Below are 23,263 nucleotides of genomic sequence, written 5' to 3'. Positions count from 1 at the left end.
ACTCCTAGGCTCAAGTGATCATCCTGCCTCAGCCTCCCAAAATGCTGGGATTAGAGGTATCACTCACTACACCTGGTTGAACAGGGGCTGTTGGACCCTCCTTCCTGATAGTCTGGAAGATTTTATTTCTGTGCCTCCTTCTGTTCCTCCTTGAGGGAGGAACCACGTCTGGTTTACCAATGTATTTGTAATGTTCAGCAGTGTCTGTAACACCCTGTGCGTGGCAGCTATTTAATAGTTCCTTGTTGTTGGGTGGCGACAGAAAGAAAATTAATAATGATAATTCTTTGTTGAATGAATGAATAAATAATCTAAGTTCATGTCCTAGAAATCCAGACATCAAGAAAAGAGGGCCGGGCTTGGTGGCTCACACCTGTAATCCCAGCACTTTGGGAGGCCAAGACGGGTGGATCACCTGAGGTCAGGTGTTTGAGATCAGCCTGGCCAACATGGAGAAACCCTATCTCTACTATAAAAATACAAAAATTAGCAGGGTGTGGTGGTGCATGCCTGTAATCCCAGCTACTTGGGGGGCTGAGGCAAGAGAATCTCTTGAACCCAGGAGGCAGAGACTGCAGTGACCCAGGATTGCACCATTGCACTCCTGCCTGGGCAACAGAGTAAGTCTCCATCTCAAAAAAAAAAAAAAAAAAGAAAGAAAAGAAAAAAGGAAAGAGGAACACACATTCTCAGAGGGCTACCTTACAAAATCCAATACATTTTATTCTATTAAATAAAATCAAGTTTATTCAAGGAATGACCAGGAGTTTTCATCACCTTTCTTCCTACCTCTTCTCTCTTCACTCCACCAGATCTGGCATTTAAGGGCACGGTGGGAGAGGGAGACAGGTGAGGCATCGGGTCCTGGAGGCTGGACTTTAAGTGCCCCACAGAGTGGCCGCAGCCTCCCATAGTGCACGATGAGGGAAGGAGGCAGTTCCTATGTCCCCAGGGCGGCATCCCAATGACAGGCCTCCCTCCCATGGTTCTGTTCACCCTTTACAAGCCAGCCACTTGCGGAAAAGTGGGGCACTATGTTCCATCCAACCTGCAGGCAAGTGGCACAAATGGAGGGGTGTGTGGCTCAGCTTGGCAGCCTAGAGCTCAGGAACCAGGATCCTGAAACAGGAGCTGAAAGGGCCAGAACTGGCACCTTTGGGATCTCACAAAAACGGAAAGAGCCGCTTTTTCACGATATAGAGGACCGTAGCAAGAAACAGAGCCAGCGCAAGGAAGATGAGAAGCTTGTCCGTCAGCTCCCGGCGATTGTATTTTGTGATAAGCTTCCGGCCCAGCTGGATGGTCCCTGACATGGACTTAAATTCTTCATTTGCATCCAGGATCGTTCGTGAAGAAGTGACTGAAACAAGAGAGGAAGGAGGCCTAACTCAGAGAGACTGCAGCTCAAGATCCAAAGACCTCACCCTGCTGGCTGGGACGCTGACAAAAACCAGCATTCTCGAGCGAGTTCCTCTGAGCTGGAATCAAAGCATGTGGAGACCAGCCAAGGAGCGGACAAGGAAAGGCTCCTCCCCAGGTCCCATCAGCTCGAGCGAGTGAGGCGGTTTGTTTGGGAGTCCTCGAACGTGAATGTCACCAGGGAGAAGGGCAGAAGAGGCTTGCTCCCCCAGCCACCTCCTCAGCTCTCTGAAGCAGATGGACGCTGTTCAGGGGAACCACCAGCCATAAAACCAACCCGAGGATCTTGGGCGGGCACTGTGAGGTCTGTGTTGGGGCAGCAGCCGAACGCACCAGAACCTTCCACCTGTGAGGTGTGGCCTCTAGGACATCTGCTGGCCAGACTGGCTCTTTGCAGGATCTCAAAAGGGCAAGGGTATGCCAGGCTCTGCCTTAAGCCCTCACACATACCAGTCCCTCAGTCCAGGGACACTGGCTGTAGCTTTAAGAAGGTGACACCTAAGAAGAGGCCAATATCCCTTAAGGGATCATTGTGCCCAGAGTCAGATGTATTTCTGAATATGGGTATCTGGGCATGACGCTGAGGGTAGAAGGTGTACCTGGCGAGATTCTCTCACAAAACAGAGTGAGGCATCATCAGAACAGCCACTGAATAGAATACGTTGAGCGAAAAGGGAAAGTGTAAAGGAACACCTGTGAAATGTTTCCATTTAGGTAAGAAACAGGGAGATAAAATAGTATTTCATTTGCTTAAGTTACAAAAGCTTGGAGGATCACAAGATATTTTTTTAAAAAGACACTGGTAACACTGGTTGCCTCTGGGAAGTGGACCAGAGGGCTGGCAGGTAGGGGTCAGCTGGAGGTCAGAACAGACAGTGACCTTTTCTCTGTCCCTTTTGTACTGCCCAGAGCTGTGCTGGCCAATATGGCAGCCCCTAGACATGCAAGGCTGCTGTGCATAGAAAAACGTGGCTAATCCAAATGGAGATGTCAGTGAGCGTCAAATCCACAAAATGTTTTTTTGTTTGTTTGTTTGTTTGTTTGTTTGTTTTTTGAGACGGAGTCTCGCTGTGTCTCCCAGGCTGGAGTGCAGTGGCATGATCTCGGCTCACTGCAAGCTCCGCCTCCCGGGTTCACGCCATTCTCCCGCCTCAGCCTCCCAAGTAGCTGAGACTACAGGCGCCCGCCACCACGCCCGGCTAGTTTTTTTTTGTATTTTTAGTAGAGACGGGGTTTCACCATGTTAGCCAGGATAGTCTCGATCTCCTGACCTCGTGATCCACCCGCCTCGGCCTCCCAAAGTGCTGGGATTACAGGCTTGAGCCACCGCGCCCGGCCTGTTTGTTTGTTTTTGAGATGCAGTCTCACTCTGTCATCCAGGCTGGAGTGTAGTGGCATGATCTTGGTTCATCACAACCTCCACTTCCTGGGTTCAAATGATTCTCCTGCCTCAGCCTCCCGAGTAGCTGGGATTACAGGCATGCACCACACGCCCAGCTAATTTTCTTCCTGTATTTTTAGTAGAGACGGGGTTTCACCATGTTGGCCAGGCTGGTCTCAAACTCCTGACCTCAGGTGATCCACCCGCCTCAGCCTCCCAAAGTGCTGTGATTACAGGTGTGAGCCACTGTGCCTTGCCAAAATCCACACAATGTTTCAAAGACTTAATATGAGAAAAAGGGCCAGGTGCAGGCAGATCACGAGGTCAGGAGATCAAGACCATCCTGGCTAACATGGTGAAACCCCGTCTCTACTAAAAATACAAAAAATTAGCTGGGCGTGGTGGCGGGTGCCTGTAGTCCCAGCTACTCGGGAGGCTGAGGCAGGAGAATGGCGTGAACCTGGGAGGCGGAGCTTGCAGTGAGCCGAGATGGCGCCACTGCACTCCAGCCTGGGCAACAGAGCGAGACTCCTTCTCAAAAAACAAAAAAGAGAAAAAGGAATGTAAAATATCTCAATAATTTTTAATATTAGTTGTATGTTGAAATTACAATATTTTACATAATGGATTAAATAAACTATTTTATTAAAATTAATTTCTTATGTTTCTTTTTACTTTTTAAAATGTGCCTACTAGAAAATTTAAAGTTCCATATGTGGCTCCTGTTATGTTTCTGCTGGCAGTCCTGGGCTCGAGTTTTTACCCTTCTCTATGTTGTATGTGTTACCTTTTCACAAAATTAAAAGCTAACAAGTGAATAAGATAAATTATCAGAGGAAACACAGCAGCGTTTTGAAAATGACAGATAAAAGGAGAAAAACAAACACAGAACAGGAGTCCTCCTCTGCCCGCTTTCTCCACGCCTGCCTGCTGCGATTTCAAAACCCTGAGGTCTTGCTAAGTAAAAACCTAATAGGCCTTTCTTTTTAAACTTTATTATTACGGAGAATTTCGAACCATCACAAAGCAGACAGCATGATATCATGAAATGTCATGTGTCCACCACCCATAACTAAGGACCACCAACCTCTGAAATCCTGTCCCCCTCTCCCACAACTCCCAACTCCTGCAATTGTACAGCAAATTCCAGATACCATATTCCTAATAAGCTTTTTGTTTCAAAATTATGGTCCTAGTAGGCTTTTAAATCAAGCTGAATTTGTGAGGCATAAGGAAGGGGTTAAGAACTGTATTCTTCTCTTTTCTTCAATAGCTATCGCTTCTACAAAATGGGCCCCGAGAACACAGGGACCCTCTCAACACCCCAGGAGCCACCAGCATTTGTGTCTCCTTCCCACTCTTAGCAGGGGGTATCCTGTCACCACACCACAGCATAAAAGCCCTGGACTCGGCTGGGCGCAGTGGCTCACGCCTGTAATCCCAGCACTTTGGGAGGCCCAGGCAGGCGGATCACGAGGTCAGGAGATAGAGACCGTCCCGGCTAACACGGTGAAACCCCGTCTCTACTAAAAATACAAAAAATTAGCCGGGCGTGGTGGCGGTGCCTGTAGTCCCAGCTACTCGGGAGGCTGAGGCAGGAGAATGGCGGGAACCCAGGAGGCGGAGCTTGCAGTGAGCCGAGATGGCGCCACTGCACTCCACCCTGGGCGACAGAGCGAGACTCCGTTTCAAAAAAAAAAAAAGCCCTGGACTCAGAGGCCAAGTTGTCTCCCTGCTCCCTCTCTCTCCAAGCACACACGGAGAGGAAGCCCCTGGCTGGTTCCGAGCCCAAATGTTCAGGTAAGTTGCAAACCCAAGGAGTGACCTTGGGGTCACCTGCTTGCTTTTCTTTTGCTTCTGCCTATTTGGCACACTGAAAAAAAAAAAGTGGTTCAAAATTATAATTTCTAGGGGTGATCATGGTATTGTAGTTACGGGGTTGTTTCTGCTTTTTCCCCAAAGAGTCCCTTATCTTTTAGAGAGCTGTACTGAGATATTTATGGACGATGTCTGGGATTTCCTTCAAAATAATCCAGATGGGGGACGGGCTGAGGGTAGAACTGAAATGAGACTGGCTGGGGTAATGGGCTCAGGGCTCAGGGGATTCAGGATACCATGCTTTCTACTTTTGTCCATGTGTGCAATTTTCCAAAAGTGTTTCAAGGAGTAAACACCCTTTTTCTGTTGTCTTATACTGAAGGACCCTGGAGAGGGCTGATGTCCTTCTGCGTCACAGAGGAGACACTCTGGGAAAACTATTGGAGGAAACCAGATGGCCTCAAGCAGCCTCTCCTGTAGCCTGTGATTCACATCTTTTAAAAGGAACTCATAGGAAAAATAACGCTGGGGAGTATAATTGTAAACTGAGGTCCTAGCAGTCCTACCAGCAGCTGATTCACCAAACATCTCTTGAAGCAACGATTCCCAAACTTGCCAGGCCATATGGGTCCCCAGAGCCCTCACTGAAAATCAGGCTCCCAGGCCCCTTACCCAGCCCTGCCAACACCCTCTCTAGGAGAGGGGCTGGGGACCTCTGCTTTTCACATGGGCCCCTGCAAATGCTCCCCCTGAGGAAACATTGATGGAGGTGTGGGGTCTTCTAGTAAATAGAAATATGGGCCGGGCGCAGTATCTCATGCCTGTAATCCCAGCACTTTGGGAGGCTGAGGCGGGCAGATTACCTGAGGTTGGGAGTTCGAGACCAGCCTGACCAACATGGAGAAACCCTGTCTCTACTAAAAATACAGAATTAGCCGGGCGTAGTGGCGCATGCCTGTAATCCTAGCTACTCGGGAGGCTGAGGCAGGAGAATCGCTTGAACTCCAGCCTGGGCAACAAGAGAGAAACTCCATCTCAAAAAAAAAAAGAGAGAAATACGAGCAGCACATCCCACTCTGGATAAGACCACGGTGTCAAGTCATCTCATGAGGGAGAAGCCACCCAAGTCAGTGAACTTCGTGTGGGCTGTGGTGGAGGAGCCCAGAGTGGAGGTGCTGGGACAAGGGCCCTAGAGCAGTGTCTCTGGGAGAAGCTTCCTGCTCCAGGCCCGGCTTTACCTAGAGACTGCATGGCCTCCTCGCTCTGCTGGACCTGCTGGGCCATCATCCTACTGATCCCCATGAGGCTCTCAGTGATGGTACTGGATGTCTGGGCCAGGCTCTCTTTGGTGGTTTTCCTAAAAGTTCAGAGGAAGAGAAAGGGGAGGAATGTCAACAAAAGCCTCCCTGCAAGAAGGCCCCATATCCAAATGAGATCTCATGTTTTACCTATCCAATTAGTATATATATTTTAAATGATCACATTCAATGCTGGAAAGGGTATGCTGAGACCCATGCCCCTGTGGACTGCTAGTAGGAACATAAACCAGTGCTGCCTTCTGTAAAGCAATTTGCCAATTTAGGAGCCTTGGTAATGTTCATTCCTTTGACTCAATCATCTCATCCCTGGAAATCCCTCCAAAGGAGACATCCAAAATGCACATAAAGCCTTATGTTCTAAGACGTACCCTGGTGTATTACTTACACTCCTGAAACATTAGAAATGCAAACACACATAGGGGATTGTATTAACATACAATCTACATACTATGTACTGTCAGAATTAGGCTTAAAAAGTTTTTTTTTAAATGAGCAACTCTTGTGCTGAAACAGCAGAATATGAATTTTTTGTTTGGTACAATTTTGACTTTGTAAGAAATGTAGAAGAAGTAAAAATGAGGGCGGGAATATATCAAAATGTTCATGAGTAATAAGATTCGATATTTTTGGCTGGGCACGGTGGCTCACGCCTGTAATCCTAGCACTTTGGGAGGCTGAGGTGGGTGGATCACCTGAGGTCAGGAGTTCAAGACCAGCCGGGCCAACATGGTGAAACCTCGTCTCTACTAAAAATACAAAAAATTAGCTGGGTGCAGTCGCGCGCAACTGTAATCCCAGCTACTCGGGAGGCTGAGGCAGGAGACTCGCTTGAACCCGGGAGGCAGAGGTTGCAGTGAGCCAAGATGGCGCCACTGCACTCCAGCCTGGGCTATAAGAGTGAGACTTCGTCTCAGGGAAAAAAAAAAAAAAAAAATTGATATTTTAATTTTGTAATTCATACTTTACCAATTTACTACAAAAAAGTATGCATTTCTTTCAAACTTAAAAAAAATTACTTATATAATCAAATTAAACACCAAGCTGAAAACAAGAGGGGGTTTCCTACAGTGGGTTGTACACCTTGCCAATTGTTATCTATTATTATCAGAGCCCAGAAAAATAAAAGAATAGGTACCTTTGCCTTAAGAGATCTCCTCCCTGAAGAAGTTCTGCTTTCTCTAGATTGTCGATTGCAATTTTGCAGGTGAGATTAGCTTTCCTCCATGAGGTCTGATTGCTGGAATTGGAAGGTTCATGCGTGAGTGTGTCCACTCCACCAGGCCATAAGTCAGTTCAATTCACAGCACTTCCCACCAACAAAGGCCACCAGGGGGAAGGCCACCATGGGGGAAGGCCACCAGGCACGGCCTTCAGAGCCCATCCCAACTCCTGCCACTTCCTCCCCCTGGTCCCCCAGCAACTGTTCTTGCTCAGGTCCTGATACCCCTTGACCAGACCCTGAAGAACATCATGGGGAGGTTCTGTAGCTGTCCCTCTACCCCTGTCAGCCCAAGGGGCTGTGAACACGGCACTCCTCTGTGCACAGCTCCACAATGGCTGGACTCAGGGAGACATCCAAACTTCCCATCTGGGCAATGGCTGGACTCAGGGAGACATCCAAACTTCCCATCTGGGCAATGGCTGGACTCAGGGAGACATCCAAACTTCCCATCTGGGCACACAGGCTCTTCTTCTGTCCTGTTGCTTCTAAGGCTGTACTGCTATGGCCTGTGCATTAGTTGGTGCCATCCCTTGAGAACCATGACTTACTCATCTCCAGTATCTTGAACAACCATTTCTGGCCCTTCAGCTGCTGAGTTAATATAGTTTGTAGGAAATGAAAAATGGTGGCCAGGCACAGTGGTTCAAGCCTGTAATCACAGCACTTTGGGAGGCCAAGGTAGGTGGATTGCTTGAGCCCAGGAGTTCGAGACCAGCCTGGGCAACATGGAGAAATCCCATCTCTACCAAAAATACAAAAAATTAGCCAGGCATGGTGGTGGTGCATGCCTGTAGTCCCAGTTACCCAGGAGGCAGAGGAGGGAAGATCACCTGAACCTGGGAAGTGGAGGTTGCAGTGAGCCATGATGGTACCACTATACTCTAGCCTGGGTGACAGAGTAAGACCTTGTCTCAAGAAAAAAAAAACAAAACAAAAACACAAGAAGCCAATCTTTCAAAATATTTCTTCAAGGTTTGTTGTTCTTTCCGTACTACAGACCAATCATGAACGACAGAAACATGATGGATTAGCAGAGCCCTGACTGACACAGCTGATCTACATTTGTCACTTGCACTAACTTGTGGGTGATAATGGAAAGTTGGTGAACAGCTTCCTGGAGTTAGAAATGTGACAGTTGACTGGGCGCAGTGGCTGACGCCTGTAATCCCACTTTGAGAGGCCAAGGCAGGTGGCTCACTTGAGGTCAGGAGTTCAAGACCAGCCTGGCCAACATGGTAAAACCCTGTCTCTACTAAAAATACAAAAATTAGCTGGACATGATGGCAAGTGCCTATAATCCCAGTTACTCGGGAGGCTGAGGCAGGAGAACCACTTGAACCTGGGAGGCAGAGGTTGCAGTGAGCCAAGATCGTGCCACTGTACTCCAACCTGGGCAATGACAGTGAGACTCCATCTCAAAAAAAAAAAAAAGAAATGTGACAATTGTTGATAGACTATGAAAAAGCTAACTGAGTCTAAGAATCAAACTCATACTTCAGAACTCTTATGCAGCCAGCTCAAACCAATCGTGCTAATCTTTGGAAATACTCAAAACTCAAAACACAGAGTACATGAACTGACAGGGTGGTTTTCTAATAGCACCTCTATGCTGAAGGTCTTTTTTTTTTGAGACGGAGTCTCGCTCTGTCGCCCAGGCTGGAGTGCAGTGGCGCGATCTCGGCCTCCCGGGTTCACGCCATTCTCCTGCCTCAGCCTCCCGAGTAGCTGGGACTACAGGCGCCCACAACCGCGCCCGGCTAATTTTTTGTATTTTTAGTAGAGACGGGGTTTCACCGTGGTCTCGATCTCCTGACCTTGTGATCCGCCCGCCTCGGCCTCCCAAAGTGCTGGGATTACAGGCGTGAGCCACCGCGCCCGGCCTGCTGAAGGTCTTAATGAGCACCTCCTCCGCCGTTTCACACCTGCCACTTTAAAGAATCCATTACATTTGAAACGGTTTGCAAGGGGGTTCTGCAGGGCCCTGGGATCCAGAGATGAAGGAAGGGTCTGTACCTCTCCTCTACCACCGCACATTCATTTGGGAAAAAGACAAGCAAACAGATACTCACTGTATGGTGTGACAAGCATGATGACCCAAGCAAGCACAACTACTGTTTCAACTGCCAAAGTTTTTTCTTTTTTTTTTCTTGTTTTTTTTTTTTTTTTTTTGAGACAGGGTCAGCCGGGCACGGTGGCTCACACCTGTAATCCCAGCACTTTGGGAGGCCGAGGCGGGCGGATCACAAGGTCAGGAGATCAAGACCATGCTGGCTAACACGGTGAAACCCCGTCTCTACTAAAAATACAACAAAATAGCCGGGTGTGGTGGTGATCCCCTGTAGTCCCAGGTACTCACGAGGCTGAGGCAGGAGAATGGCGTGAACCCGGGAGGTGGAGCTTGCAGTGAGCTAAAACTGCGCCACTGCACTCCGACCTGGGCGACAGAGCAAGACTCTGTCTCAAAAAAAAAAAGAAAAGAGACAGGGTCTCGTTCTGTCTCCTAGGGCTAGAGTGCAGCAGAATGATCACGGCTCACTGTAGCCTTGACCTCCCAAGCCCATTGCCCTCCTGCCTTGGCCTCCCAAGTAGTTGAGACTATAGGCACACATCACCATGCCCCCAGCTAATTTTTTTTTTAATAGATGGGGTCTTGCTTTGTTGCCCAGGATGGTCTTAAACTCCTGGGCTTAAGCAGTCCTCCTGCCTCAGCCCCCAAAGTGCTGGGATTATAGGTGTGAGCTACTGCACCCAGCCCCAAAGTATAGATTGACAGCTTTCTCTGTTCTGGCCTGTAATGCCACATCATGGATGGCCATTCCCAGCTTTAAAACCCATGCTAAGCTGAGCGTGTCTGGCATAACTTACTATACTTAATACAAGGGCTCCTCTGTACTCAGTGTTTATAATCTGAGTAGGCTTGGTGGCTCAGGAAAGCAAAAGCCATCATAACATAAAGTAATCGCGAAACAGCCAAGCCCTGGATCACTGCCCACCACTCATACAGCCCTCCCTCTGCTTACACTGGCCTCCCCGTGCCTGTGTTTTTGCCAATCGGTGTCCTCCTGACAGCTGACTGTTACATACACAGCTGCTTTCAGGGAAGATGATGCTGGCAAATTGCTCAAATCAGACGCAAAGCCACAAATACAGATCTGGCAGAGGCAGACCAGTGAACAAGAGACAAAGAGAAAACCCATATGAATGACGACTTAGCAGGGGTTTCAAAAGAGAATGATCTAGCCAGGCACAGTGCAGTGTGCCTGTAGTCCCAACTACTTGGGAAGCTGAGGTGAGAGGATCGCTTGAGCCTAGGAATTCAAGGCTGCAGTCAGCTACGACTGCACTCCAGACTGCGCAACAGAGCGGGACCTCATTTCTAAAATTTAATTTTTTAAAAATAAATTTTTTTTTTTTTTTAAGATGGTGCCTCACTCTGTCACCCAGGCTGGAGTGCAGCGATCTCAGCTCACTGCAACCTCTGCCTCCCGGGTTCAAGCAATTCTCCTGCCTCAGCCTCCTGAGTAGCTGGGATTACAGGTGCCCACCACCACGTCTAGCTAATTTTTTTTTTTTTTTTTTTTTTTTTTTTTGAGACGGAGTCTCGCTCTGTCGCCCAGGCTGGAGTGCAGTGGCCGGATCTCAGCTCACTGCAAGCTCTGCCTCCCGGGTTTACGCCATTCTCCTGGCTCAGCCTCCCGAGTAGCTGGGACTACAGGCGCCCGCCACCTCGCCCAGCTAGTTTTTTGTATTTTTTAGTAGAGACGGGGTTTCACCGTGTTAGCCAGGATGGTCTCGATCTCCTGACCTCGTGATTCGCCCGTCTCGGCCTCCCAAAGTGCTGGGATTACAGGCTTGAGCCACCGTGCCCGGCCTTTTGTATTTTTAATAGACACATCGTTTCACCATGTTGATCAAGCTGGTCTTGAACTCCTGACCTCGTGATCTGCCCACCTCTGCCTCCCAAAGTGCTGGGATTCCAGGCATGAGCCACCACACCCGGCCAAAAATAAATTTTTAAAAAAGAGAGAGAATGATTTGAATACCTCAAAGATAATTGGAAAAACCCTCTTTATGATTGCTACAAAAGTCAAATGTGAAGGGAAAGATACTGTTTCATGTTGTCTGACAATTTCATCAGAAAAGTTAAACCTCTCCCAATTCAATAACAAGAAATGGCATATCGCTATAATTATATAATCAAGGATTAGCACACACCTGCAATTACAACCTCAAAGTTGGTTTTATCTTTTGATCTCAATTTTGTTTAATTTACGGTTTTTGTTGCTTTTTTTTTTTTTTTTTTAGAGAGCATCCCACTCAAAACCTTCTAAATTGTGGTCCACCTTAAGCAGGTTTTCTTTCTGTAGATTTTTTTCTGATACCAATTATCCTTAGATTAAAAAAATGACCCTGTATTACAAAAGCAATCATATTTTTTGGTTAAAATACACAATACAGTATAATGTTAAATATGCTTTTGTGCACTAGGCACAGCTCCACCTGCTCAGATAGGCCCTATTTATCCCTTCCCCACTCGCCCCCACTTGAGAATTACTGATTGGGAGAGAACATTCCACCCGTGTGCAACTGACGCAATCAGCCGGGTGCGGTGGCTCACACCTGTAATCCCAGCACTTCGGGAGGCTGAGGTGGGTGAATCACATGAAGCCAGTGTTACAGACCAGCCTGGCCAACATAGCGAAACTCTGTCTCTACTAAAAATACAAAAATTAGCCAGGGGTGATGGCGGGTGCCTGTAATCTCAGCTACTCAGGAGGCTGAGGCAGAAGACTTGCTTGAACTCGGGAGGCACAGGGCGGAGTGAGCCAAGATCAGACCACTGCACTCCAGCCTGGGTCATGGAGCGCGACACTGTCCCTCAAAAAAAACACCAGTAAGTCAGGCAAATACACGTGCAAGGCTCACAGGGAACAAGTGAGCCAGCAGAGGCCGCTGGCGGGGGGAGGCCCTGCCTACCTGAGCATCTGCTTTTTGTGATTCTCCACTTCCTGTAGTAGAAGTTGTTTCTCTGACTCTTTGTCTTGCTCTTTAGCCAGCTGCTCCAGGTCCTTTGAGGAAAAATAACTCCATGTTAAAATGATTTCAAAAGTCAACATGAAAACAGAGGAACATTTCTATTTCTGCCAAGGGCACACAATAGCACTTGAAGCACCCTTTTAAAACAGAACACCTCAGAATGCTAGGTAACATATAACACACATCCTTTTAAATCCATAGCGAAGTCTGCAAGAAAGTAAGGAAAACCCCTATGGCCCAAAAGTGAGAAGGGAACAACAGCTGGAACAGTCAGCCTGGGAGTATGCACGGCTACCCTGGCGTCAGAGCTGCTGCTCCTGTCACCAAGGGCAGGCCCGAAACGAAAAGAAAAACAATGACGAAATATAAGCACACTGATCCCACACTTAGATACCATTAAAATATCAAACTGCTGTTCATTTCCAGATACTCGCAATTTCTGTGCCTATTTCATTAAAGACGAGTAATAGGCAGTTTGAGCACTTGAAGGTTTGAAAGCTCATGTAGGGACAGAAAAATGAAGCCTTGGGCCATCTGAGGCTGAGGTTGGGAAGATGAACCGAGATCACCACAAATCCAAAACCCATGAAAAGTTACAGACACAGGAAAATAGTCTAGAAAAATGTGCATCTACCAGCACAGAGTGAAAACATGGATGCCTGCCTTTTTTTTGCTATGACTTCCAAATAGAGGGGTTAAAAAAAAATCTCCCCTGAGAATTTATAACCAACCAGGGAGCTGCTCCTCCCACTGATCTAGGGTTCAATTTATCTTCCCTGAGTGGTTCATGAAACTCCATGAAGAGAAATTAACATAAAAAGTGTTCTCGGTTGGGCATGATGGCTCACGCCTGTAATCCCAGCAATTTGGGAGGCTAAGGTGGGCAGATCATGAGGCCAGGAGATCGAGACCATCCTGGCTAACATGGTGGAATCCCATCTCAACTAAAAAAACCAAAAACTAGCCGGGCGTGGTGGTGGGCACCTGTAGTCCCAGCTACTGGGGAGGCTGAGGCAGGAGAATGGCGTGAATCCCGGAGGCGGAGCTTGCAGTGAGCCAAGACTGCGCCACTGCACTTTAGCCTGGGCAACAGATAGAGACTCCATCTCAAAAAAAAAAAAAAAAAAAAGTGTTCTCAGACTTGTGATCATCCCAGGAGACCTGGCGGGAAGCTAATGCTCTGTAGAGACTTGGCCTCGACCCAGCCGCACAAAGTCCCTCAGATGAGGTCTGCTGAAGATGAGTGCTCACAGTCCAAAATAACCAAACGCCGAGGAAATAAACTACCATAAGTGAGGGTCAGCAGACATACCCAGAAGTATTAAACCCCAAGAACTTCAGATAAGAGAACCATCAGAGGGACTATAATTAAAGATAGCATTACACCATTCACATTTTTTGGTTTACAAATTAAAACAGGTTCTAGCTTCAATCACGCTATTGATCTGAAATATCAATGTATTTGCTCAATTATACTAATTTACTTATTTACGTATCAATTTGCACATGCTGGTTTGGAACAAGTTTGTGTATCCACCATTTCAATAGCTCAGAGATGACTTTCAATTTATGCCCCCAAATATTGCTGAGGTAGAGAATAAAAGAAATAATCAACTGTGAATTGGAAAAGTTTTGCAAATGTCATCAATTATTTTCATAATTATTTGTTTAAAAATCTGTATTTCCTATTGGAATGTAAATTATACAGGCCGGGTGTGGTGGCTCATGCCTATAACCCCAGCACTTTGGGAGGCGGAGGCGGGTGGATCAGGAGGTCAGGAGATTGAGACCATTCTAGCTAACACAGTGAAACCCCGTCTCCACTAAAAATACAAAAAGAAATTAGCCAGGCGTGGTGGCAGGCACCTATAGTCCCAGCTACTCGGGAGGCTAAGGCAGGAGAATGGCGCGAACCCGGGAGGCGGAGATTGCAGTGAGCCTAGATCATGCCACTGCACTCCAGCCTGGGCAACAGAACGAGACTCCATCTCAAAAAAAAAAAAAAAAAAAAGAATGTAAATTTTATGAATAAGCAGAGCTGTATCTCGCATTATTCACTACATATATTCCTTGTGCCCATCTCAAAAAAAAAAAAAGAATGTAAATTTTATGAATAAGCAGAGCTGTATCTCACATTATTCACTACATATATTCCTTGTGCCCAGCACATACTGGGCACTGAGTCATTGAATGGAAGAACGAATGCATGGGAAAAAGGGAGAGATTAAAAAGGGGGAGAAATGTACAATTTACTCATGAAAGATTGCCTGGAAGTTCTGTCAAAGAGAACCAGTGATAGTTCGGGAGAAAGGAATGGCGGGGTCGAGTAGCTCTCAAATTCCAGTTTGAGAGCTCTATGTACAAAGACAAACACACAGATACTTACACACAGTCAATGCCCGAGATTTACCATGTGCCGAACACACGATTTTGAGGATATGAGGCCAGTTCTCTAGTATCACACAATCTTGTTTGAAACACACAAAAAAGACATTCAAATAAAAGCTAAAAATGGCAAACAAACAGGAATCTTGTATTTATTTCCAGGTATAAAAAGAGTATGTAAATACTTAAGAAATGCAGATTGAAACTGGGATGGGGTTATTCATTTACCGGCCATGTGCTTATTAGGTCCCTACTAGGTGCCATCATAAATATGTAAATGTAAACGTATTCCTGAGGTCATTTTAATTAGTGAAGGAAATAAACACTGGGTGAGCACCCAGATATTTAAAAAGAACATAAAAATACTCATACTGAAGGTAACAGGTATAGTTGGAGAGTTGAAGTCATGCTGAGTTGAAGAAAAGTCTGTCAAGGAATAAGTTAGCTTAAAAAAAAAGTGGAAGCAGTTCAAATGAATGCCCTTTGATAGAGAACTGGCTAAAAAAAAAAAAAAAAAAAAAAAAAAAAAAAAAAAGACAGCTATTTAGAAAAGAATGAGAGGCCAAGAACGGTGATTCACGCCTGTAATCCCAGCACTTTGGGAGCCCACGGTGGGCAATTGCTCAAGTCCAGGAGTCCAAGTCCAGCCTGAGCAACATGGCAAAACCCTATCTCTATAAAAAATACACAAATTAGCTGGCAGAGGGAGGTGGCGAGCGGCTGCAGTCCCAGCTATTTGGGGGACTGAGGCAGGAGGAAAATCGCTTGAGCCTGGAAAGTCAAGGCTGTGGTGAGCTGAGATTGTACCACTGCACTCTGGACTGGGTGACAGCCCAAGACCCTGTCTCAAAAAAAAAAAAAGAAAACGAAAAAGAAAAATGAGGACAGTCTCTAATTACTGAAATGGAAAGATTTCCAATATACGTATAATATACGTATAATAAAATTATACTTAATGGCCAGGCGCGGTGGCTCACGCCTGTAATCCCAGCACTTTGGGAGGCTGAGGCAGGCGGATCACAAGGTCAGGAGATTGAGACCAGCCTGGCTAACACAGTGAAACCCCGTCTCTACTAAAAATCTGAAAAATTAGCCAGGCGTGGTGGCATGCACCTGTAATCCCGGTTACTCAGGAGGCTGAGGCAGGAGAATGGCATGAATCCGGGAGGCGGAGCTTGCAGTGACCCGAGATCGCGCCACTGCACTCTAGCCTGGGCGACAGAGTGAGACTCCAACTCAAAAAAAAAAAAAAAAAAAAAGAAAAGAAATTTAAAAAAAGAAATTTGTCTTTTTAAATATTTGGGTAGAGAAACTTGAGTGATATATAAGTAACAAAAGTGACTACCTGTTTGGAAGAGGGGAACAGAAAACAAAACTGGGGCATAACTGAGACTTTTCACTGAATGTTGATATATACAAATACAGACACATATATAAAACATGTAAAAGCAACATCCTTTCAAAAATAAAAAATTAAGATGATTAAATCAGTACTGAAGATGGAGGCAGGAAGAGGTCAGCTAGGTATGGTGACGCTGCTGAAATTCTATAATTAACTCCAATAGCAAAAATTGCACATTTTCAAAATTGCTCTTGAAAATCTCTTAGGTAGGCAAAACACAGGACACAGACATCCTGTTTCTCAGAGGTCCAATTGGCCAGCTTTTCTACCAGCTTTAGAACAGACTGTCTACCTCTGTTAAGCAAAAACAGAGTTGCTGGTGGGCTTTGGGGGCCATGTTATATGAAAAGCACAATTTTTTTTTTTTTTTTTTTTTTGAGACAGGGTCTTGCTCTGTCACTGAGGCTGGAGTGCAGTGGCACAATCTCGGCTCAGTGCAACCTCCAGCTCCCAGGTTCAAGCAATTCTCATGCCTCAGCCACCCAAACAACTGGGATTACAGGCACGGGTCACCATACCCAGCTAATTTTTGTATTTTTAGCAGATACGGAGGTTCACCATGTTGACTAGGTTGGTCTTGAACTCCTGGCCTCAAGTGATCCACTTGCCTTGGTCTCCCAAAGTGCTGGGATTACAGGAGTGAGCCACTGTGCTGGCCAAAAAAGCACAAGTCTTTAGACCTGATATAGTCTGAATATTTGTCCCTGCCCAAATCTCATGCTGAATGGTAATCCCCAGTGTTGGAGGTAGGGCCTGGTGGGAGGTGTCTGGATCATGGGGATGGATCCCTCATGAATGGCATAAGCCATCCTCTTAATGATAAGTGAGCTCTCACTCAATCTCTCTCTCTCTTGCTCCTGCTTTTGTCATGTGACATGCCTGCTCCCTCTTTGCCTTCTGCCATGACCGGAAGCTTCTTGAAGCCTCCCCAGAAGCAGATGCTGCTATGCTTCCCATACAGCCCACAGAACCATAAGCCAGCTTAACTCACTTTTTAAAATAAATTACCAGCCTCAGGTATTTCTTTATAGCAATGCAAGAAAGGCCCAATACAAAACCCCAATACCACAAGACCAGGTGCCACAAGACCTATCCAGGGATGGTGATATGGTTTGGCTGTGTCCCCACCCAAATCTCATCTTGAATTGTAACTCTCACAATTCCCACATGTCATGGGAGGAACCTGGTGGAAGGTGACTGACTTATAGACGTGGGTCTTTCCTGCACTATTCTCATGATAGTGAATGAGTCTCATGAGATCTGATGGTTTTAAAAACAGGAGTTTCCCTGCACAAGCTCTCTCTTTGCCTGCCGCCATCCATGTAAGATGTGACTTGCTCCTCTTTGCCTTCTGCCATGATCGTGAGGCCTCCCGAGCCATGTCAGAAGTCCACTAAACTTCTTTTTCTTCCCAGTCTCAGGTATGTCTTTATCAGCAGCATGAAAACAGACTAATACAGATGGGCAGATCCATGATACCCACCTCACCCTCACTGAAGGCACAGCAGTGGAAACATCTCCACTATTCAAACTGCTACTTCTAAGAGACCTCCAGAAGTCTAGAGGAGCAAGCAAGTTTCCACACTCAGAGTACCTCCTGACTCTCCTGGATCCCATTAGGGCAGAGTAAGTGCTAGTTCTCTGCCAACCCAACATTAGGTCCTGTGGCTGTGATGAGAACAATCCCAGGACAAAACTCAGGAAACTCAGGGATAAAAATGGAGAACCTAAGACATCAGACTGAAATTACTAGAAAACCCTCAGGAAATAAAGAAGGAAGAAGAAACCAAGAAACCAGAAAAACCATCAGAACAGTAATCAACCCTTGGAGTGACCAGGAGATCCAGAGTTTCTTAAAAGAATGCAATTATCTCAAATTTAAAGAACTGAGGAAGAAGAATCATGAACAATATAAAGCAACTGCCTAGTGTTTCAAGTAGAGGGGCATGAAGAGGAGCTGGCAGGAATGTCTCCAGATAATGACAAGTTTGTAGGACTTTTACTGGACTACTCATGAGGCCAACTAGAGGCCAAGGAGCCAACCCTGTTCCTGTCCTCATGGAGAGGGCCTACACAGGATTCCAGGATACAGATGGACAACATCTTTTTAGGTGTACAGACGCAGTCATCCTTCCAACTCCTGAGTTCCAGCTCTAGGCCTGTGCCATCCCTGTTTTACTTTGAGGGGCTGCTGTGGGCCCCTCTACCTATGAGCTGCATGCAGGATCCTTGGATGCCCAGATGGGAGCCTTGAAACATGAGCCCTCCATAGTCAGCTCTATACCTGTTTCCTGGCTTTTTCTCAGCAGCCCCTAGACCCACAAAACAGTGGTCTTTGTCGTCTGATTCTGATCTAGATCCTGAACTTGGAAACAATTAGAACCCAAATCCCAATTCTGTCTGAAGGCAACACAATAGTCTGGGCTTATGCCTGTAATCCCAGCACTTTCAGAGGCTGAGGCAGGAGGATTGCTTGAGCCCAGGAGCTTAAGACCAGCCCAAGCAACATAGTGAGACTCCATCTCTATTAAAAAAAAAAAAAAAAAAATTGGTCTTTTTTTGAGACAGAGTCTTGCTCTGTCACCCAGGCTAGAGTGCAGTGGCATGATCTCAGCTCACTTCAACCTCTGCCTCCTGGGTTCAAGTGATTCTCCTGCGTCAGCCTCCCAAGTAGCTGGGATTACAGGCATGTGCCACCATGCCCAGCTAATTTTTGCATTTTTAGTAGAGATGGGGTTTTGCCATGTTGGCCAGGCTGTTCTCAAACTACTGGCCTCATTTTCATTTTCAAAAATGAAAGCAACAGAATAACATGATCTATACAGTGGTACACAACCCTTTGCCCAGCCCAGTGTAATAAGAATAAAACATGAAATAAATAAAACAAACAAACGAAACTGCTACTTGTCACCCTCTAGTGTTTTCTGAGACAGCACATATACCACAGTTGAATTCAGGCATATTGAATGTGTACATGATGTGACTGGTGACTACTGAAATAAGGAAGATGCTGAGCAAAGTAACAGCATTAAAAAAAAAAAAAAACAAAACCCAGGAGTGTGATGGATTGAGGTAGTGAACAAATGAATAGGGTAGAAAGAAGGTAGAGAAGAGAAAGTATTTGAAGTGGCCTCAGGGTTTCAAAAATTCCAAGGATAATGGTGTTCCTGCCATCCACTTGTTGACACAGCTGGCAGTGTTCTGCACGCAAAAGTTTCTCGTTTTTACCTGGACAGCAGGTTAGTACAGAGTCACCCTCACTGTCTTAAGTGTTTACTGCTCCCATCAGCTGGTGTTTGAAGAACCCAGACGGCTCTCAAGCAGAGGATACACCCAGGACTGAGCCCCCTTCATTGACAGATACTCAGCATCTCAGTTCTGAGAATACCCACCTGTATTCTGTGACGCAACTGTTGAAATTTCTCTTTTACTTTAGTGTTCAGTTCAGTAAGAGCACTTAAGGGTCCTGAACAATCACGGATATCCTAGGAGACATTGAACAGATGAAAGGCCTTTCTTAAGGCAATGAAATGAAATGACACCATCCATACAGTGAGAGAGTTGGTTTAGACCAACTAATATTAATGTACTGATACTGACTATAATTCATCCTGATCTTTGCTGTTTACCTCTGCAACACAAGCAAAAACATTATCATTGGCATTTTTCTCATTCCTCTTTAGATTAATGTTGAATTAATATAAAAGCCTAGAAAGAAACACAACTGCTTTGACCTAATTTTTAGTGCCTAAATTTTAACAAAACATTACCTGGCCAGTATGAAAAAGCTTAAAACAGCTTATATGCCCAACAAGAATGGACATGCGAAAGTAATACTATAACTTTAGAACCTTAGATCCTTTCAACTTGTAAGATGAGGATGTTTAAAGATCTGGCCTCATATGATGAGATTAACTTTTTCAGTGTGATTTTACAAACCGTCAGTGATATTTAGAGTGTTTATATAAACATGTTTAAGGGCAGATTTAGAATCTGTTGCTGGACATTCAGAATTACTGGTGCCAGTTTTCAGAGCAGGCTCTGGAGACAGACCATGTGGATTCGAATCCTGGCTGTAGCAACTTATTAGCTGTGTAAAGTTACCTGGAAAGTTATTTAAATTCTCTGTGTCTCAGTTTCCTCATCACAACCCTACTTACCTCAGAGAACATCATAGATTATGTGTGTATGTAAAGCACTTAGCAGAGCTGCTGGAACACAGTAAGGGTGCACTACATCCAGCTATAATCAATCTTTCTCATCAGCAATCACAAGAACCCAAATGTTAGAAAGAGTACAGAAGGGTGCCTAAGCAATTTAGATTATGTGAAAATGTGATTTCATTTGTATGAAACCTAAGTTTATTTTTCTATAACTGGCCCAGAAGTTTTGTAATGTATACATCAGAGAAGTGAAGTTCGAGAAGTTTTAAATATCTGCATCAAATTTCACTTTTTCTCTGGTTATTAATTTAATCACACTTCTTTGCACCATATTTGTTTATTCTGCATCTAATTTGGTTTATTCTGCATCTGGTTTATCTGGGGAGCCCTACTTTCCTGCACTTTTTGCCACCCCTCGTTACAAACTCTGAGTCTACATCTAATGTTTAGTGACTTTGTTGAAAATGATTTGCTTTAAAAACCAAGGTTTAGGCCGGGCGCAGTGGTTCACACCTGTAATCCCAGCACTTTGGGAGGCCGAGGCGGGCAAATCACGAAGTCAGGAGATCAAGACCATCCTGGCTAACACGGCGAAACCCCGTCTCTACTAAACAAAATACAAAAATGAGCTGGGCGTGGTGGCGGGCCCCTGTAGTCCCAGCTACTCGGGAGGCTGAGGCAGGAGAATGCCATGAAGCCGGGAGGCAGAGCTTGCAGTGAGTAGATCGCGCCACTGCGCTCCAGCCTGAGCGACAGAGCGAGACTCCGTCTCAAAAACAAACAAAAACAAAAAACAAAACAAAACAAAACAAAAAAACAAGGTTTAAAACTCTTGGTTTCTTTTTGCTAAACTCATGGAACCGTGTCTACATTCCTAATTCTTGTCTACGTCAACTCGTTTATTTTACCTCTACCCTTAAATGGCTTAAGGCGAAAACACCTCATTTCCTCTCTGTTCAAACGGGGTAACACTCTAAGGTGTTATTCCTAGGTTGACTTTCCCAGTCCAGGTCCCAGTTTTGCCATTGACCCAGGCCTGCCTTCTAACCTAGGCCTTGGCGCCGTATTCGATTTCCTCAAGCATAAAATCACAACTACGGTCCAGGTTACATTCGTTTCACCTGGTGCCTCCCGAGCCAGGTGCCCTTGGATGCCAGGGGAGCTGGCCAGCAGGGGGCGGGGCTAGCTGCCTACCGGGCGCTACCAGAGAATGGGGAAGCAGCGTCAGAGGGCGGGGCCAAGCAGGGTGGCAGGTAGGTTGTGAGGAGGTCAGGGGCGGAGCGACGACCAGGACTGCAAGTGGAAGTGGCAAAGCCGAGCCTCGAAGCAGTAGCTGGGTCAGGGGCGGAGAACAGTTGGGTGCTCTGGAGATGGGCGATCCGGCGGCACCCGGAAAAAGGATCAAGGCCAGCAGTCACGGGGACACAACCAAATGGGGACCAGGGCGGGTAGCCGGTCATGGGGCGGAGCCGGTGGCCTGGGAAACCAAGTGGGGAAAGTTCGGGAGTGACACTACCGAGCTCACAGACCAGCAGAGCTTGGGTTAGGGCTGCTGGAGCCTGGCAGGGGTCCCGGGATCAGTACCTGAATAAGCGCCTTCACCTCCAGGTCAAATTTGACAATCTCTTGGTTACAGATCCGGACGTGGACATCTTGGGGAGCCGCCATGTTGGGGACGCCGGTTACGGGCGGCGGCAGGGCCCAAGTTCAAACGCGTTTTCGCACCGCCTTCTCGCCCTCCCCGCCCAGTCTCGGGGCAGCGCCCCCTAGAGACCGGCGAAAATGGCAAGCTTGGGTCCCTGCCGCAGAGTTGGGACTTTCCCTGACACGTGTAGGGAAATCAGCCTCTCCTCTTGGTATGGCCTTAATACCATGGAGAGGAAGAGAAGAGGGAATATCAATAATGCTTCACAGTGGTCTCTTTCCATCTTCCTTCTGTCAGGCATTCTAATAACTATGTATTTTTTGCATAGAAAAAAAAGACTGGAAGAAAAGTATCAATTGAGATGTCTCTGGAAAGTACAAGTGACAATTTTTTGTTTCTTCAAACTTTCTTATATTTTTAATATTTTCTACAGTGAGTATAAATTGTGGAGTAAAAGAGAAAATGATAAATGTTATGTATTTTTTAAAGTATGGAGTTCAGTAGAGTCAGTAGAGTACTTCCTATCACTCCAACACATGATCTGAGGGATCTTTGTAAAACACGAAATTGATCAAGTCGCCTCCCTGTATGCAGCCCTTCTATGGCTTCTGGTGGTTCCCTTTTGTATACAACTGGATTTATTAAATCTACCTTGCTGGGGTAGTTTTGATGGATTTACGTAGTTTTGATGGATTTACGTAGTTTTGATGGAAATGTCAGAGGAAACCCTCAACAAATGGTGGCTCTTTTATTTTTGTTAGTAAATAATCCAAGTTTCTTAGCTGGTCCTCAAGGTCATCAGCCACCCCACCCTGCGCCCTTCCTGGATTGCTCAAGCTCTTTCTGGATGTGTAGCCTTAGAATGTGGTGTTCCCTCTCCCTGGAAAGCTTTTCCCCGACTCGACCCCACTCCATCTGCTTTTGTTCAGGTCACTTCAGCAAGAATAGATTGTGAGGACCTAAATGCTTAGGACCTGAATGTTCATCTCTCTTAATCCTCACAACCACCCTTGAAATTGCACTACACTAGTATCACACTTCAGGAGATGAGCTGAAAGTAGATTAAAATAACCACCAATCAACCCTGTCGCAAGATTACCTATCTTGAAAGTGGCACAGCCTCTACTGAAAGCCATCTTTTCCCCAAAAAATCAATATGGCTCCCACCTGTTGTAAGCAGGGCTCTGTGCTTGTCTGTGTTCCTACAGGCCTCTACACACCCTCTCGTAAGGTATTCATCACCCCACTGCACCTAATAGAGAGGCAGTGTATCCCAGGCTTGGCATCTGCCTGGGCTCAAATCCTGTCCACAGCACTGCATGCCTGTGCTTCAGTCTCCTCAGAGGCTAACTGGTGATAATCAATAGCACCTACTTCACAGATTGGATAATTAAATGAGATAATACATGAAAAGCACCAAGCACAGTGTGCTAATGTGGCATATGGTAAGATCTCAGTGCCCGTTAGCTGCT

At 46.1% G+C, this 23,263-nt stretch overlaps 1 protein-coding gene across 1 annotated transcript; it reads right to left on the bottom strand.

Annotated features, from left to right (window-relative positions):
• Positions 1-700: 700 nt before the first annotated feature.
• On the bottom strand, positions 701-21,830 carry BNIP1 (BCL2 interacting protein 1). Its single transcript, XM_001096579.5, has 6 exons — positions 21,731-21,830; positions 19,376-19,468; positions 12,137-12,228; positions 7,073-7,174; positions 5,857-5,975; positions 701-1,360 (listed from the first exon to the last, which is right to left on the bottom strand). Exons 1-6 carry the CDS (start codon positions 21,812-21,814, stop codon positions 1,164-1,166), a joined length of 687 nt encoding a protein of 228 aa, XP_001096579.1. The 5' UTR covers positions 21,815-21,830; the 3' UTR covers positions 701-1,163.
• Between the last annotated feature and the right edge of the window lie 1,433 nt (positions 21,831-23,263).

The sequence above is a fragment of the Macaca mulatta genome, chromosome 6 (assembly GCF_049350105.2).
Source record: "Macaca mulatta isolate MMU2019108-1 chromosome 6, T2T-MMU8v2.0, whole genome shotgun sequence".
In the NCBI taxonomy this organism is placed as follows: Eukaryota; Metazoa; Chordata; class Mammalia; order Primates; family Cercopithecidae; genus Macaca; species Macaca mulatta.
This window is presented reverse-complemented; position numbering and strand designations above follow the sequence as displayed.

What these genes read in the sequence shown, in the direction of transcription:
- BNIP1 (XM_001096579.5), bottom strand. Translation starts at nt 21,814, where the DNA reads ATGGCGGCTCCCCAAGATGTCCACGTCCGGATCTGTAACCAAGAGATT. An exon ending in CACAAAAAGCAGATGCTCAG is followed by an intron (nt 7,175 to 12,136) that starts GTAGGCAGGGCC and finishes TTCCAATTCCAG; the next exon opens with CAATCAGACCTCATGGAGGA. An exon ending in GGAGATCTCTTAAGGCAAAG is followed by an intron (nt 5,976 to 7,072) that starts GTACCTATTCTT and finishes CTGAACTTTTAG; the next exon opens with GAAAACCACCAAAGAGAGCC.